Consider the following 18,886-nt stretch of genomic DNA (forward strand, 5'->3'; position numbering starts at 1 on the left):
TTTTGCCCTAAGAGGGCTATGTACATAAGAAAGCACACATTGTAAGCACGAGAGGGAAGAACCAATCATTTTACCGATCAAGAAGTTGAATTCTCTCTCTCTCTCTCTCTCTCTCTCTCTCTCTAAGACAAAAGTTACAATATATCTCACTTGAGAATCTCACACGTGCCAAAAACTGGATTCCCTTGTCTGTTTTTATCTTATTTACTTTTATATTTACTAAGTAATGCTTATTCTATTTTGATTTGTTGTTCTCAAAGACGAGACAACACTTACAATGTAATCTCTTGTTTGGTATTATAGGCCATTTTGGCCTCTTAAAAGGCGTCAATATCTCTCTCTTCTTGGAATCTTTTTCTTCCTAAATGTAGCAATAATGGTGGTGGTGGGCCTCATGGTTTCACCCCTCTTAAATCTGGGGGGAGATTAGTTTTCGGAAAAAATAAGGCAATGATTAAAATGCAACAATAATCAGATGTACTTGTTGAATTCATGGGAGAGAAGCACTTCTGATTGGGTTTTGTATAGGGCATGAATAATGCGATTTAGAGAAAAGCATTCATGGACACCTAATATGCTGGTCTTGCACAAGTGTGGTATAATAGCACCAACTTGGTGGCCATATGATTGGTTGTGCAAGGTGTTTGAAACATATCACTGGTTGCACTTGGATTTTATTGTTAATGTTTCCAGATCTAGCTGATGGCAAAACATGCTACTTTTTGTAAATAGCAAGACTATGCTTTTCATCATGTGTGTATGTGTGAGTCCAGATGGATGTAGCTTAGCTTGGTAAGGTTGCCCAATGGAGACCAGGGGGTCATGAGTTCAACAACCCCTACATTCCATAGTGGCATTAATCTAGTATAGAAAATTAAGAGGATACTCTAATTACTATGGAGTAATAGAGAGGCGAGAAAATTGGGTCTCCTCCAACCCAAGACCTAGGGCTAGTAATAGTATAATAACCTACCACTACATAAGAGAGACAGGGCCAACAACATTTTGATAATAAAGATTGACAAAGCTGTTGAGAATATATACATTTTTTGAAATTAATGTTCAGATTCTAAATGGAAGAGTTAAATATCTGAAGCTGTCTTTAAAAGGTGGGCTAGTTAGGAATCAGATATACTCAAGACATAGAGGTGATTTGCAGAGGCCGGATAATAAATAAACTTACCCTTATGCTTCCAAAAAAGCTTTTGGTTTCTTTGGAGGTGGACGAAATGCTTCTGGTATCATAGCAATATTATCAAATTCAGAGGACGAGGAAGTGTGCAGTTGTCTTTTTAACCTTAAGGAACTTGTAACTTTAGTGGAGGTTATTGAATGAACAAGGTTAGATGGCACGCTGGAATCAAATGTGTGCCCAGAATTGAACCCATTCCGACTGACACCAAAATCACCCATCTGCAGGAACCATATAGATGAAACCAAGAAGTCAAATTGGTCTCCCAGATAGTGTTTCAAACAAAAAAGGCTCAAAAGGAATGTCCTACTAGTCAACTAAATCAACCCCACCTTTGGGAGGTCTTCAGTGTAGGTTGTAAGAGGCAATTCTGGGAGGTTGAGAAAATTGTCTAGCCTTGTTAGGTTATCAGATAAATTAGTGTTGACTGTGGGGGTGGTCTGGTATTTGATGGAGTTGGATGGCGTGGCATCAATTTGGTGTCGGATAGCTTGCATATGCATTGTAGAGACAGTCATGTTAGAAGATGGAGTATGTGATAAAGGTGGAAGATTGTAACTTTGAGGCAGGGTAATATTGTCGTGGGAGTTATGTTGTGAGGCTGGTAGCAATAATGCAGTAGTATAACATTGGGGAGACATGACATTATCACAAGAGGACATATTTGGCTGAGATTGAATTTTGGAAGCAAGGCTGTCGAAAGAGCTATCAGCACATGTTTCCTTGCGAGGAGGAGCTATGTCGTTATCGGCGTGTTGATTTCTTTGGGTTGAAGGAGGAGATGGTGGTGTAGTGGATGTGATGATCGACTCTTGAGCGGATAATGGTGTAACAATTGTGGAGTCGGTTAGTGGAGGTATTCTAATTAATGGCATAAGTCCTACTGTGATAGTGGGGAGAAAGAATCGCTTGTGTTTTGATGCAAGGTTCTTAGCAGAGTGGATGGAAAGATCACACTCTCTGCAGAGAACAGCCCTATCATCAAGGCAAAGGAAGTATCCAGGCTTGTCCTGCAAGAAAAAGAAGAACGGTGGATATTTTATTATTATTATTATTATTATTAGATGATGGGTGCGTCAAAATAGAGAGACATCGGTTCACTGTATTAAAGAATTGCACAGTGTGAAGCACAGGTAATTGTGGGTTTCAGTTTTTCATTGATAAGATTCAATGTTAAAATGAATCGTGATTTGTTAACACCTAAACCAGGTCTGGAAATGCAGATTTAAACATATTAATATGTCGTACACCGGAAGACTTCTTGTTATGACTCACTCATCAGGCAGATGCTGTGGGATTCAAGCCCAAAGATGATGAAGAGGGAAAAACACAGGGGATTGCAGTGTGATTTAGCAAAGAAATGGACACATAGGGGGCTCCGCCTCTGCCCAATTTAGAAGCTGAATAACATATAGTTAAATTAAAGAAGTCCCTAAATTATGTGCAATGTGGAGAGAATGATAAGACGATATGATGTGATTGAAGACGTAGTAACTGTTTTATGTTTCAAACAATGTGTTGAGATCAAAGCATATTGGGGGTGTGAGATTGAATGAAAAAGAGAGACATAATTAAGACTTAAATTGTTTCAAATTTCAAACAATGTGTTTTGAGATAAAATCAAAGCATTAGCATTGGAATTGGGGTGTGTTTTTTAATAATGTAATCTCAAGAGTATGTATATGTATGAGTGTATGAACCTGGCAAATGTCGCATGTGGAGGGGGGTTCATGGCCAATGAGAGGTAGGCGTTGGTGTTTGGTAGCGAGTTTATTGGCGGAGTGGACACATGCATCGCAGTCGACGCATAATGCAGCGTGGTCAGCAGGGCATACCACGCTCGCTGGGGCTGCGCCACACACATCGCATTCTACCTTCATCTCCCTCCTCCTCCTTGTCACCACACAAACAAAACCAACCAACAAACAGTCCAACCCAAATCCCTTCCCTTCCCTTCTCTATTCTATTCTTCCAACTATCGGATCTGTCTCTCTCCCTTCCTAGTTATTTCTTGCCACTTACCAGATTCTGGTGAAATGCTATATAGCCTATGAGTATGGGAAGGAAGATCTGCCTCTCTGTTTCTTTCTTTCTGTACTCTTTTTTATCTTCCCATGAAATGCTATAGCCTATCAGTATGGGCTTCCCTTCCTTCCCCCCTTCCAAAGTAGCCCGCCCGGTTGTCATAAAAAGCTCAAGGTATGTATATACACATACATAGGTCTTTCTCTAATATCTACCAAACAAAGCGAAAATAAAAAAGCTATGATGGTATGTTACCACACACATATGTGTCTTCTGTCTTGTGCTCGAATCTCACCTCACCCATGATCTTCTATATCATATAGATATAGAAACATCTCTCCAACTCTCTAACACCATTGAGACACAAAGCTAGAACTTCGTTTTTACCACTCCTGGCTTAGTGGTTTGCACGACAACATTCGACGTCCATCAATCTGAGAAAGAAATCCGAGTTTCACACCCTCACCATGGACTCAAAAGCCCCCCTCCCCCCACCGTCCTATACATGATGATCTTCTTCGACGTGGACACTTAGGAAAAAACAAATAATCTCTTACATAGTTCATACAACAGTACAATTGGTGGTGATTCATGTGGACGGCGGAAACTTCATTGTGTATTGTCTCCTTTTGCAGACATACATATATGTTTACGTTTGACAAATGAAAAGTTAGAAGAAGAAGAAAGCAAAAGTGTGTTGGCATTAGCTGCCACATGAGACCTTTCCTCTTTTTTCCTTGTTACAACAAGCCACTCTTTTCGGGCAAATGCATTCGCGTGCTCCTAGTATGGGTGAATTAAACCTAATCTTTATCTTCTTTGTCTTTTTGTGGTGCTTTTACCTCAAGCTTGTGACATTTGAGTATTCACTGCAAAAAGGTCCACATTTTTTCCTTTCTCTAATGTGGTCCCTTGGAAATTGGTTGTGTAGCGTAATTACTTTCGGGACCACAATCCTTCCTTCTTCTGTGAGCTCTCAAATATTCAGGTAAATATTGTAATTTTCCTCACATTTTCTGAAATACCTCCCATAGAAAATAAATTATAAGCCAATAACAATTTGTATGCCTTGCAACAAAAAACTAGATTGTTGTTGAACGTAGTTGTTATAAACAACATGTTCATGTTCGATGAATGTTCGAGCTTTCTTAATTGGTTAAATCTGGTTTTATCACGAACCATAATGCCTAGCCTCATTGCACAAGTTTGATATTCAAAGTGTGGTCATCAAGCCTTTTATGAGATACATTCATTCCATGCATGTCTTTTCCTTTCCCCCACATTCATGTTTAGTAATATGGAATCACATTTGTATGTATATACATATGTACATGCTAGTACTTGAACAAAATCATATTTGGAATTCTAGACCTTTTAATTCATATTGTTATATTGATATCATGTGTTGGAACTTGGGGTGGAATATGTCCAATCACTTCATGACGACATGATTGTCCATATTATGTGTCGATGTGGAATGATGTATAGTTACATGCATGATATGATGCTTGGTATGGGAATTTGATGTTGCCATGAGGCATGACTACATGTTCATGAATGAGAAAAGCTTAACTCTAACTTGTAACTCAAAAATCTCAAACTAGCCAAACACATTGGACGAAATTATTTGAGCTTCAGTGTTTTCTTTCCAAAAATCCCCTTTTAAAGTGTGTGGGGTAGATAAATGTACATATATTAAAAACCTTTTTGGTTGATACATCATGTCACACCTTTTTGCACCCTAGAAAGTAAAGCACAAAACTAGTACTACATTTTACATAAGATGGATGTCATGGGAGCATTAAAGGTGTTTGAATATGTTGGACTTACAAAGGTGATTTGGGTAAGTGTTGGTGCTTTGAGGAATATCCAACCACAATGAGTCATGAAGACTGCTTTACCCTTCTACTCAACTTTATGCTCTTCTTCTCAATATGAATCATTTTGTCTCATAAGTTGTGATGAACCCATTTTTTTCAACCAATTTTAGTCATTGATGATGTCATATATGTTTCCAAGTTTCGCACACCATTAGAAGATTCCCTTCATTGGATTTTGGTTACGATGTGATTTTGTGTTTTGTCATAATGTCAATATCTTGTTTGTATTGCTTACCATGTTCCTAATAGTGAACAATGCCACACTTAATAATAAATGTGCCATGGATTTGCTAAGAATAACCTTTGCAAATATCTCACCATCTCTTGTCAAGAATAGTTGTTGGGTATATTTTTAATAAAAGGTTGATAACGCATAGATAAAGAAAGGGGAGATGGAGAAATATCTTATCAAATCAGTGAAATGCAATTCTCACTTATAATAATTCTCCTATGATGGTGGTCCTCACTTATTCGATGTGAGATTGAGGTCCTTATATATATGCGAGTGGTTGTTTAGTGCATGCATGACATATATCATGACATTGATCTCCTCAAGCACATATTTATGAAATGAAGTCCTAATTCTTTTCGAAATTTGAAGAATAAGTCTTTTGAAAGAGCTTTTGTGAGAATATCTACATTTTGGCCTTCAATTTTGATATACTTTGAGTCTAATTATTGTGGACTTCCTTATGTTTGTTCCTAGAATGAGAAACTAGATATTTTTGCCAGCATGATAAAGCTTATGTGATTAAAGAATACTTGATTTGGCCTTTGCATAGTCTCCAATGTCTTTGAGCAATATCTCCATACATATAGCTTCACAAATTGCTTGTGGAGTAGATATTTTAATTGTGCTTAGAAGAATCATAGGTTGTTTTTCTTACATCCATGACATTATTGTCCTGCTAAACAAACACACCATTTCATTTGTGCTCTTTCTTGATACTCAATCTATATCACAATGTAACTCAAGAGACAACTTATAGTTAGTGTATGTGAAAGTTAGCGTGCGGAAGCGTATGCCAAACCGGCTCTGCCAAATAGTAACAGTAAAGAGAAGAAGGTTTAATGGAAGCTTAACACAGAGAATAAGCATACACAAGAGAGAGAGAGAGAGAGAGAGAGAGAGAGAGAGAGAGAGAGAGAGAGAGAGAGAGAGCAAAACATAAAACTCTATTAAAAAATAACACTTTTTTAACTCTGTACATAGAATGTGCTCAGAGAGCACTTTTATACAAGTCCATAAAGGACTGATAGAAGTACTGACAAGTACATCAATGCTCACACGAGCAACTATCACTGACTCCCAAAAATATGCCTACGTACTAGGCTGGATCCGTAGGCCTCTAACGGCCTACCTGTTTGAATCCGATCCAGGTCTCCGATCCGGCTCCTGGTTTCAGATATCATCCGGACGCCGATCCGGTTCTCCGTTCCGGATACTGATCCGGCTCTGGCTTATTCAGTCGATCCGGATCTGGTTGAGCTTGCTCGCTCAACACTCCCCCTCAAGCTCAACTTGAGGTTGGATCATGGTGTCAGTGTCTGCAGTAGGCGGTCCTTTCCTCCGACTCCTTCTGACGTCCTCTCGCCTTGCTCGCGCTCCTCGTCTGGTCCGGTTCTGCTTCCCACGACCTGTCCGGTTCTGCGCACCTCGTCCTCCTTGGTTGGCTTGTTTGCTCAGCAAGCCCATCTCAACTCCTTCGCTGCTACGACTCTAGTGCTTGTCGACCCATCGGTTCCTCCGTGTTGGTGTCGACTTCCACTGCCTTCTCGTCCGCTTGGTCTTTAGTTGATCCAGCTCTTTCAAATCCAATTGTTGAACCGAATCGGCTTCCTCCAATTCGTTCCAGTTCTTGTTCGAGTTGGTAGTCTCCAACTCGTCTTCCGTTTTTAAGTCCTTCACCACATCGGACCACGTCTGGGTCTTGGCCTTCTTCCGGTCGGCTTTGTCCTTCTTGACTTTGCCACCACTGCCGTTTGTGCCGACTCCTTCAGTTGGCTCGGCTTCCTTTATCTGCTCATCTCCCCCCTTAGTTCTTTCTTCCTCTCCCGCTCCTTGTCCAGTGCCATCCGTTCCTGTTTTTGTTCTCCCCCTCAAGTGTGGCACATCGAGATGTTGAATGCCGAGCATCTCCGAAAAATGTTGCAACTCGTCCTATCCGAGTAGCTTGGTGAAGATGTCGGCAACATGCCAATCCGTGTGAACATACCGAAGTTCAACTTCACCGCTCAGGACCTACTCACGAACAAAGTGATATTGCACTTTTATGTGCTTTGTCCGAGCATGGAATACAAGGTTCTTGGCGAGCTGTATACTGTCTACGTTGTCACAATAAATCAGGATCGGGGTCAACACCTCGATCCGGAGGTCTCGTAGCAATCGTCGAAGCTAGATGTCTTCATAGGTGGCAATGGTAGCACCCTGGTATTCAGCCTCAGTGCTCGATAGAGCCATTGTTGGCTGCTTTTTGCTGCTCCACGCAATAGCCATGCTACCAAGAGAAAACATGTAACCGGAGGTAGATCGGAGATCCGATGCATCACTAGCCCAGTCGGCATTGGTATATCTAACTAGCTTCCCAGCTATACCGTGTCAGTATAACAGTCCCTAGTCCTTCGTGCCGCTAACATACGGGAGTATCTGATGTGTGCACTGAAGGTGCTCGGCGGTCGACTTCTGCATGAACTGGTTGATCAATCCGACCAGGTAACTGATGTCGGGTCGAGTGATTGTCAAGTATATGAGGCTTCCGACAATTTTTTGGAACCGTTTCTCATCGCAGGCCGGTCCGGAGTCGGGATGTAGCTCCAGGTTCCGGTCTAGGGGTGTGGAGATCGATCGGCATGTTGTCCGGACCTTTCCAGATGAAAAGTGATGAGTTGGACTTTGAGGCCGCAAACCCCATCTTACGCAACTGGTCTGTGATCTTCGCATTCCAAGTTCGAGGGGCTTGCTTCAGACCGTAAAGAGACTTTTTGAGTCAGGATGGCCCGGTTAGTGGCAAAGGGATACACACAGACCCACGGAATCGACTACGACAAGACCTTCGCTCCAGTAGCGAAGATGAGGACGGTTCGTGTGGTACTGGATGTTGTTGCCGCAAGGGGATGACATCTTCACCAAATGGACGTGAAGAATGTGTTTCTTCAAGGTGACCTTGAAGAATGGGTCTATATGATCCAACCGATCGGTTTACATTGTCGAGGAGGGTCAACTAGGTCCCATGTGTTGTTGGCATCAAGTGCCCACATTTCTTCCTCCATAACAACATGCCAATTTGCGTCCTTTGCTGCTTCTGCATAGTTCTCCGGCTCACACACTTCCGCCACCTTAGTCATGTACACATAGTGATGCACCATGTACTCATTGTATCCATACCTCATGACGGTTTTCTTTTGACGGGTTGACCGGCGTAACTTTTCGTTACCTAGTTTGAGGTCCTTCTTGGCCTGTTCAGACTTCCTTTTTGAAGATCTGCTTTCTTCCTTTCCAGGGTCAGATTGTTCTGATGCGACCCTTCACTGCAAGTATCATATTCCAGCATCTTCTTCTTCCCCTTCTCTTTGCGTGTGAATCGTCTCCTCGGTTCCTTGCGCGGGGAGAGCACGACAGAGTCTCCACTACTCGTCGGTTCTTCATCCGACTAGTCATCCCGACTTAGCCGTTCATTCGGCCCACTTAGTCGGAATGAGATCAGACTCTCATCTAGAGTACCAAAGTCTTCATCTTCTACCTGAACCTCTTCGGGCTCACTAGCCTCATCTTCAAGAATCGGGTCCGAGTCAGAAGTTGGAGTCGGTAGAGAGTACCATGATGCTGATTGATCAAACTTGACATCTCGGCTTACTCGGACCTGTTTAGTCTGGGGGTTATAACGCTTATACCCCTTCTACTCATGCGAGTAACCGACTAGGATGCACTTCTTCTACTTTGGATCCAGCTTCCTCCATCTTCCTCTGCTATGCTACTGAAGATCTGAAGGTGCCTCAAATTCGGCTTCCGCTCGAAATACAACTCGTGTGCTGACACCTTGTCACCGATCTGGTTTTGGATGTAGAAGGCCGTCCAGACTACCTTAGCACAGTAGAATTTGGGCATGCTCTTCTCCTCTAGCATTGCCCTTGCCACGTCGACAATCGACCGATTCTTTCTCTCGGCCACACCGTTTGTTCTGGTGTGTATCGGCAACTGAATTCTCTCTGAATTCCATTCTGTTGCAGATAACTGTTGAATTGGCCGGAAAAGTATTCTTTTCCGCCATCCGACCGCAAGCACTTGATCTTCCTCTCCGTCTCCCTTTCGACTAAGCTTTGAAGGTTCCGAAAACAGTCGAAGACTTCACTTTTCTTCTCGATGAGGTAGATCCACGTGTGCCGGCTATAGTCGTCGATGAAGGAGATGAAATATTGACTCCCGCCAAGACTAATGTTTTTTGTCGGTCCCCATACATCCGAAAGGATTAGGTCAAGCTTGTTACAACTCTAGTTTCATTCGGTGGGGAATGGAAGCCGGTGTTGCTTCCCGAGTTGGCAAGCTTCACATATTTGGGCCTTCCGGCCATTAAACATCGGCAATCCAAACACAACCTGTTTCGATTGCAGATCTTGAGGCCGTCGGTAGTTGATGTGGCCGATCCGCTTATGCCAGAGATCGATGTCCGATTCAATCTTCTGTCCTTTGGCAAACATGGTGGTGCCGACGTCATTAGTGTTGAGGATGAACATCCTCCCTTGTCTGCGCCCTTGCACAATTATCCGTCCTTCTTCCTCGATGAAGCACCACAGGTGCGTAAACCGCACCTGCATTCCCTGGTCGACTATTTGTCCGACCGATACCAGGTTCTTTGTGATAGTCGGAATGTGTAATACGTTCATCGGCTTTCCCTTTTGTCCTACATGGCTTAAAGGGACTTCTCCGACATGCACAATTGGGTGAGGGGTGTCATTTCCGGTTTCTACAATCCTCGGTTGTTCCGGTTTCTCTAAAAACGAGAACCACTCGTCATGGCTCATCATATGGTTAGATGCTCCGGAATCAACGTACCACACTTCCTCTGGTCTGGAAGTGGTCTTCTTCATCGAGTTGGCCTTGTGCTTCATCACAAAGGCTGGCCCCTTTCTGATCTTCCCGGTTCCGGATCCTTCCGATCCTTTTGCGTAGTGCGAGCTTTGTCGGTTTCCTTGTCCGGTCTTGCCGGATCCGGATTTATCCTAATCGACGTGCTTCTTCTAGCATTCACTTTTTGTGTGGCCTTTCTTGCCACAATACCAACATTTCGTGTCGGGCTTTTGTTGTTGGTTTCCGGCACTGGCTTGACTTCCCTTGCTTGTGGAGGGTCTGGAACTACTGCCGGCACTGTCTCGGTGCCTTCGGTTCTACTCTTGCCGGTCGCGACCATTGCGTGCCGACCCACCTCGTCCTCCACACCCACAGGGTCGATTCGCCTCCGTGTACAACATCTAGATGTTTGATTGAGTGGTCCTTGACCCATTCATGTGGTTTTCTCCGACCATCAACATTGATTGTAAGCCGTCTGGATTGGCCTACCATTGTGCTAGACCACCGAGACAGATCTGGACCATCTCGTCTTCATCCACCGTCACACTAATGGACCCGAGCACATCACAAATCTCCTTTATCTTAGTGGTGTAGTCCGTAACCAATATATCTCTTTGCCGGATGTTGTTGAGCTCCTGTCAGAGCTGCAACTTATGGGCTGTGGTACTCGCGGCGAAAATCTTCTGAAGATTTTCCTAGGCCTCCTTTGGCGTTTTTGCATCCTTGATGTAGCCAAGCATCTAATCGTGCACACCGCACATGAGGCAATACAATACTCGGCTCGCTCCTTGCTCCCATGCCGGGAAGTCTTAGTGTGCCGACTCCGATGTTGACGGGAATACACGCTCCCTTAGCACAATGCTCGGCCTCAACCGAGTCTTGGATCAAACACAGAAAATGGGTAATGAACGCACGACACAGTGAAGAGAAGAGTACACAGGATGTTAATGTCGAAGTCCACCGGGGGCAAATATCTCATCGAAGTCCATGCCCTTCTTTTGCTAGAACCCCTTAACCACGATCCTGGCTTTGTATCTCGGGGGGTTGCCGGCATCTCCCGGTTTCAACTTGTACACCCACTTGTTTCGGAGTGCCTGCTTTCCTTTCGGCAACTCCACCAATTCGTACGTATGGTACTCATGCAGGGAATCCATCTCATCCTGCATGGCACTTAACCATTTGCGGATGTGGGTGTCATCCTTCGCTTCTTCGAAGCTTTCCGGCTCTCCCTCAACAGTCAGCAGCACATGCTCTGCATCCGGAAATCTCCGGGGGGCCCTTCTCTCTCTGAGAGGATATCTCCGTCTTTAGCCTTCGGCAACCGGCTCCACTATTTGTTCTTCATCCAAATCCGATTCGGGGTCTTGGCCGGTTCCGATTTCAGCTTCCTCTACTTCTTCTTCTGCCGGTTCGGTATCCTCACCGTAACCGGTTGGTTCCTCGAGTGTCAACCGGCTCTTAGCCGGGTGTGTCCGAATCTCATCGAAGTTCATTATCTTCTTCTCCGACTCCCAATCGGCAAGGGTCTTGTCCTCCATGAAGATAATATCTCGACTCCGTAAAGCCTTCTTGTCAACTGATCCCACACTCGGTAGCCGAACTCATCATCGCCGTATCCGAGGAATATGCATGGCCGGGTCTTAGGATCCAACTTTCCTCTCCGGTCCTTAGCAACATGCACGTACACGAGACACCCGAACACCTTTAGATGCCGGTAAGACACTTCCTTACCGGTCCACACCTTCTGCGGTGTGTCTCTATCCAAGGGCACTGAGGGTGATCTGTTTATCACATACGTCGCTGTCGACAGCGCCTCAGCCCAAAACATCTTGGGTAATTTTGCATTCGCCAGCATACTTCGGACCCTCTCCATTATGGTCTGGTTCATCCTCTCAGCCAGCCCGTTTAGTTCCGGCGTCTTCGGCACGGTAAATTCGAGCCGGATTCCCTTCGAGCGATAGTACTCCTCAAACTGCCCCCGGTATTCACCTCTGTTATCTGCTCGAACCGCCTTCAGCTTCCGGTCGGTTTCTCTTTCCACTCTCGCGTGGAGCTCTTTGAAGACGGATAGCACCTGATCCTTTGTCTTCAACGGTGTGGCCCACAGCTTCTGGCTGTGGTCATCTAGGAACGTCACGAAGTACTACAATCCGGCATGTGACTTCGTGTCCACTTGACATACATCAGTATGCATCAACTCCAATGGTGCATTACGTCTCATCGGTGGCCTCGATTGGAAGGAGGTCCAGTTTTGTTTATCGGCCAGACAATCAGTGCACTTCTCCAATTCCACGTTCTTCACTGGAATGAGGTTGTCGTCTGCAAGCCTTGTCATCCCCTTCTCGTTCATGTGACACAGCCTCTTGGGCCACAGCTCACCGGCAGTGTCGGAAGCCATGTTCACTTCTTCCGGGCATAACCGGGCATTCATCAGGTACAACGTGTTTACCTTCCGGGCCCGAGCCACAATCAGGCTCCCTTTGCTGAACTTCATAACACTATTTCGGATACTACCCGTGTAGCCTTCATTATCTAGCCGACCGACTGATATCAGGTTCAGACGAACCTCCGGAACGTGTCAGACATCCGTTAGCAGCAACTTGTATCCGGTTGGTGTTGTCAACCACACGTCTCCTATGCCGACAATTCGGCATGTACCTTCATTCCCCATCCGGACACAGCCGTGATCACCGGTTGAGTAGGATGAGAAGCATTTCCGGTCCGGGGTAAGGTGGAACGACGCTCCGGAGTCGACCACCCAAGTCATCTCGTCACCAGCAAGGTTTAGCTCACTCTCCTCGGTGATGAGCATCAACTCTTCTTCACTTGCCGCGATTGCCGTCGTTCCCTTCCGGTCTGGCCCCCTCCGGTCTTTATCGTTCCGGTCCGGTGTCCGCTTCGAATCGGTACCATCAGTTTCCTTGTCTTTTCGGAAGTGCCGACAATTCTTCTGGAAGTGCCGATAGTTCTTCTGGAAGTGTCCCGGCTTGCCGCAATAGAAGCAGGTAGGCCTCCCCCTTGACTTTGACCGTGTCCTAGACTTCTCCCGGTTCGGGGAACTATGGTTCCTTTGTCTTCCGTGTTTCGATTCGGTAAGGAGCGCTTTGGAGTCGGAGCTCGTATCCTTATCTTTCCGACGCGCTTCCTCATCTAGCAAGCTCGACTTCACTCTTGCTAGGGATAACCATTTCCCTTCTGGCCCGGCATTGCCCAAGGTGACAACCAACGTCTCCCAGCTATATGGGAGGGAACCGAGCAGGAGTAGCGCTAGTACCTCATTGGCGAGAGGTACTTCCAAAGATGTTGCCTGGTGGATCAGCCCTTGGAAGGCATTCATGTGCTCCGCTATGTTGGAGCCATCTTGGTACCGGAGTCTTACTAGCTTCTGAAATACCGAAACCTGATTAATAGCATTTTTGTTTTGAAACATAATGTCGATCTTCTCCCAGAGCTCATGAGCCCTACTCTCTTCATTGAAGTTGTTGTATAGACTCATGTCGATGAAGCACCTTATATAAGCCGTTGTTTTCATGTGCATCACCTCCCATATCGTGGCGTCGATTTTGTCCAGTCTCTTGTCCCCGAACTGAACCGGCAACCAAAGATCTTTAACCACGAGCATGTCCCTCATCTTCGACTTCCACACGGAATAGTTGGAGCCGGTGAGCTTGAACATGCCTCCCAATGATTCGTCCATTTTCTGTGTCACTTCGCTTTGATACCAGTTTGACAGGAATACACGCTCCCTTAGCACAATGCTCGGCCTCAACCGAGTCTTGGATCAAACACAGAAAACGGGTAATGAACGCATGACACAGTGAAGAGAAGAGTACACAAGATGTTAACATGGAAAACCACAGCAGCCCACAGACTGCAAATTATCACTATATTAGAATGTACAATAGTAAAGCACCGAGGCAACAACGTCGAGCTTGCTATCTTCGCCACAGGTGGCGGTTACAACAGAGGCAACGACCTCTTCCTCTCTCTCACTCTCTATGTACACAGTTACGCACTCTAATCTTGCACCAACAAGAATGACAACAACTATATCACTAAGTTTGCCCTAAGTCATATTTATACTAATATGACTTTTCAGCTATTTACAAATATAGCCCTGATGGACTCTCAGAAAACATATTTACGAATATGTCCCTTCATCTGGTGAGCACTTCTCACCGGGCCTTCACCATCTGGCTCTTGCCGGGTACTCGTCATCCAGTTCTCACTGGGTCTTCCATTGCCGAGTACTCCACATCCGGTTTCGGCCTCGGCCGAGTTTTGCTCATCAACACTGTTCTTCTCACTTCCCATCCGGAGGGACTTGTTTCCTAATAGATGCTACCTCGTTGGTTCCTTCCACATAGCTCCAATATCCATGCCCCAATCTGTACTAGTGCATTTTATATGAACAGAATGCATAGTTGCTCTGGTTGAGCTTTTCTGTCGGAAGTGAACTTGTCATTCCTCTGTCCATCTTAGGTTCTCTTCTGTTCTTCATCGGGTATTAGGGTTTGTCTTCACTAGTCGCTCATCGGCTACAGAGGTTCACAACCCTTGCGCTCTGATACCATGTGAAAGTTAGCATGCGGAAGTGTATGCCAGACCGGCTCTGTCGGATAGTAACAGTAAAGGGAAGAAGGTTTAATGGAAGCTTAACACAGAGAATAAGCATACACAAGAGAGAGAGAGAGAGAGAGAGAGAGAGAGAGAGAGAGAGCAGAATATAAAACTCTATTAAAAAATAACACTCTATAACTTTGTACATAGAATGTGCTCAGAGAGCACTTTTTTACGAGTCCATAAAGGACCGATAGAAGTACTGACAAGTACTTCAATGCTCACACAAGCGACTGTCACTGACTCCCATGCCTACGTACTAGGCTGGATCCGTATGCCTCTAACGGCCTACCGGTTTCAATCCGATCCGGCTCCTGGTTCCGGATATCATCTGGACACCGATCCGGTTCTCCGTTCCGGATAGCGATCCGGCTTTGGCTTATTCAGCGAATCCGGATCCGGTTGAGCTTGCTCGCTCAACAATGTACATAAATTCCAAAATTGGTTGTGTCTTTGACATATCAAAAGATCTTCTTTAATGTGATTATGTGAGCATGCTTAGGTCTTGAAACAATAAAATAAATAAATGTGGTGTACCGTGTCCCTAAACAATCCCAACTAGAACGCGGTCTCGAAGTGAGTTGGGATGAACCAAATAGGTCCAAAAATAGAGTTGGCACAAACATAACCCAAGAAGGGTTAGGGTTGGGAAAATCCCAACCTAAGTTGGGACCCAAGAAGGGAACCGATCCCAGTCCCAATCTCAATCCTAGTCCTAGTCCCATTTCCCAAAATGGGGCACCACTTTTGGGTTAGGAGTCAGACGACTAGTCCCAATCGGAGTTGGAACCCACAGAAGACCCACTCCTAGACCCTACTACAAAAGAAATACCTATTGTGGAATAACTATTCTTGGCATAGTGAGTTTTCACATAACGGCCTAGGAAGCTCAAAAGCCACAGCTTGGGTAACCCAACTGGCAACAACCACGTCTTAGCCTATATAAAGGGGAGCTTCTCCTCATTTTTTTATTCATTCCTTGATTTAGAAACTCTCTCCTTAATTATATTAGCTCTAAGGAGCTTGTAACTAATCATCTTGTTAATAACATTTAAGTTATGTTAATGAAATCTCTCTCTTGCTTACTACCTCTTCTCCCAATTGTGTTGTCGGCTTGTTTTGAGAGCACCAAGGTTTAGGTTCATCACATAAACCTTTTTACCATTTGTTAATATCTCTTTACATCATCAACCATGCATCATTCTTTTTCCTCAAGTTTTAACATTTGCATTTGTTTTTTATTGGTGTTTTAACAAGTTGACAATCATGTAAATGTTTCAAATATAGCCATCATATATTTTCTTGAATGCAACATAAGACCATTGTGACATTTCACAACTTCCAACCACAAAAATATTGTAATTCTCCATGGTCTTTCATCTCAAATTTACATATCAATTCCTTCTCATCATCTGTTAACAAACATTTAGCTCTTGTGATTATGACATCATCAACATAAATTTTGAATATGCAACTCTTTTTAAACCAATTTTCGCAAGCATAATGCATCTACTCTATTTTGTTTTAAGTTTGTGTTTTGTAAATACTTGTTGCCCTATCATACCAAGCAACTTTCAATCCATGTAAGGCTTTAATAGCTTGCATACGAGATTCATATAGCACGTGATGATTTCGTACAACGTGTTGAGGGTGGTTACCCATGCATTTGCCTCTTCCCTGAATTGAGGGTTTAGGATTTAGGGCTTGTTCCTTACTCTTCGCGGCCTCTGTCTGGGCCTACTCGTAGCGTTCTTTAGCTTTATCTGCCATGGCCTTGTGCACGACAATATCTTCTTCGTATGTGAAAATCTTCCTCGTTTGTGTGGATGTTGTTGTTAGAGCGGGAAGACATGGTGAATCTACCTGAACGGCCGTGTTAGTCCGTTCGGGCTCACATGGCTGGTCTGTCTGTGTCACGATGTCATTGGTTGTAGGTTTGAAAGGTGGCAGGGCGAGCGTGGTAGTCTGCTCCTTTGCACGGAGTTGTTGTTCGAGTTCGGAGCTTTGTAACTCGGATGCTTGCCACAAGTCCGTGGCAGTCTTTGCATGTTTTCTTGCCAATTTGTTTCGTGCGGCCATCTCTTTTGCGGCACGCGTGGCTCTCTCCAATTCGCATCATACTTATACTAACGTTGTGTTGAGTTCCGGAAGCGCAATACGTGTTCGGCGCTTCTTCGTTACCCATTTCCGGCCAATATTCTGTAGTTTCGGCTCATCATCTGAAGTCGGCTCGTTGTCCAAGGCCCTCTCTATGACCTATTGTTCCACGTGATCATGTACCATGTGGGCCGCGGCAGCTACTTGAAGTCGCGCCAAGAAGTCTATGAGTTCGTACATCGTGCCATGCTGGAGGATTGCGTTGAGCTGAAATGCCTCCGCAGGTAATCCCTTAAGCGTTAAGACCTCATCCTCCGAAAACTACGAGTGATGGCCTTGTTCAATTTGTCTTTTGGAAGTCAGGGGGGTGGTTTATTCGATTGCGACAGATTTCTCCGATATGACGATGAATTGTTTGTCAGTAGCCGTGATTTCATGCTTTATCTGTTTTGTGTTGCTCAGGTCGGTTCGGCAACGCTTCACAGTCGTATCTGCCGTCGGGGATGTTTGTTCATCGCGATCCCGTTTTTGTTGGGTTCCCACTAAGCATGGGATCTTTGGAACAAGTTGTGGCGTTTCTATCTATTTGGCCGGTTTTTGGGTTTGGTGTCGGGCGGGGCAAAGTTATTTTTAGTACCGCCTTATCACGACCGCATATAGTGATGTTGTCCCCTTCTTCGGTGTTTTTCTCGGCTAGGGTTGTCGTGAGGGCATGGGTATCGTCATCCTACCACTCTTCATGCGACAACTACAACGTGCACTGTCGTTTGGCCTTAGGAGGTGGAGTAGGAAGTGCCAATGTTCGGCATGGTGTCTGTGCCTGGGGAGGGTAAAGCACGACAGTGTATTGTGCTAGTACCAGTAAAAATCGTTTTCCCGATTGAAAGGAGATGATGGCCACGTGGACTCCTTTGCCTGTTATAATACCCCAATCGATAGCTCCACGCGATAAGCTGTGATGATCAATCCTGCCTTCTTCTTTGGCATGTTGTAGGGGTTGGCATGGACGAAGGCGTATTCCCGAAGAACTCGTTGGGACCCCCATGAGTGCGATGGGCCTTTGTCGAGAACAAATACTCTACAGAATATGTTGGGATGGTGTGTCGATGTCGTGCTCGCCCCCTCTTTGCAGTCGCAGCGCTTCACGAATCATATTGTTCGTGATGGTGTCTGGGTGGATTTTCTTGGCGATGGCCTGGGCTTCCGGGTGAGGAGGTGCTTCGAGGATGTTGAGATAACCCGTTAAGCCATGTCTGGTTATCTCGATGTGGAGCTCCTTAGATACGTCAATCGGCATATTGTGATCGGAAAACTCACAAGGCTGCGGAGATGGAGAGCGAGAGGGAGGCAGGTTACAGAGAGTAAAAGAGTGATAGCAGGTTCAAGCAAAACGATTATGGTCGCTATGGTTGTTGTTGCTTCTTTTATGTGAATGCCTCGGTTCTCGACATATGCCCTTGTGCCCTAGATTGAGAATCTTCCCTGCCATACTGATAATTAAGGGTCGTGTGTCATGTGAACTATTTGTACTTTCTTTTCTTGAAGGTCGTTCCTCGTCTTTAAATAGTGAGTGGGTTTTTTTCTTTTTCTTTTTTTTATAATAATGTACACGTGGGAGGTAGGTAGGGCCATTACTGTGATTGAGGCGTGATGCCCTCAAAATCTTATGTTCCACCTACCAGAGATTGGTTGTGGCCATGTCGTTGTGTGTTGAAGGGGTTAGGTGGTGTCGGTCCACGGTATGGTTTCAATCAAAATCCATTAACCCATCGGAAAAGTGGTTCGTTGGCCAGTGTGTTGAGCTGAAACATGCCATTGTACGTGTTGATAATCCAGAACGGGCATATCCATCTGAATCGAAGCTGGTCAGACATTGCCCCAAGTTTTGTTTGGAAAACTAAAACTAGTTGTCCAAATCGAAAGCTTTGTCCGAAATCCGGCGATCTCTGTCGACGAAAGCTTTTCGTTGTCTTTGGCAATGTTCTAATTGGGCCAGGCTGGTAATGC

General features: G+C 44.8%; 1 protein-coding gene across 1 annotated transcript; it reads right to left on the reverse strand.

Annotated features, from left to right (window-relative positions):
- Positions 1-987: 987 nt before the first annotated feature.
- LOC147864152 (uncharacterized) lies at positions 988-3,099 on the reverse strand. The gene is made up of 3 exons (XM_087320159.1): positions 2,893-3,099; positions 1,525-2,202; positions 988-1,413 (listed from the first exon to the last, which is right to left on the reverse strand). Exons 1-3 carry the CDS (start codon positions 3,070-3,072, stop codon positions 1,186-1,188), a joined length of 1,086 nt encoding a protein of 361 aa, XP_087176285.1. The 5' UTR covers positions 3,073-3,099; the 3' UTR covers positions 988-1,185.
- Between the last annotated feature and the right edge of the window lie 15,787 nt (positions 3,100-18,886).

Source organism: Azolla caroliniana, unplaced genomic scaffold, assembly GCF_043228905.1.
Source record: "Azolla caroliniana isolate FFs.n. ecotype wild unplaced genomic scaffold, voAzoCaro1.0.p SCAF_5, whole genome shotgun sequence".
Taxonomy (NCBI): Eukaryota; Viridiplantae; Streptophyta; class Polypodiopsida; order Salviniales; family Salviniaceae; genus Azolla; species Azolla caroliniana.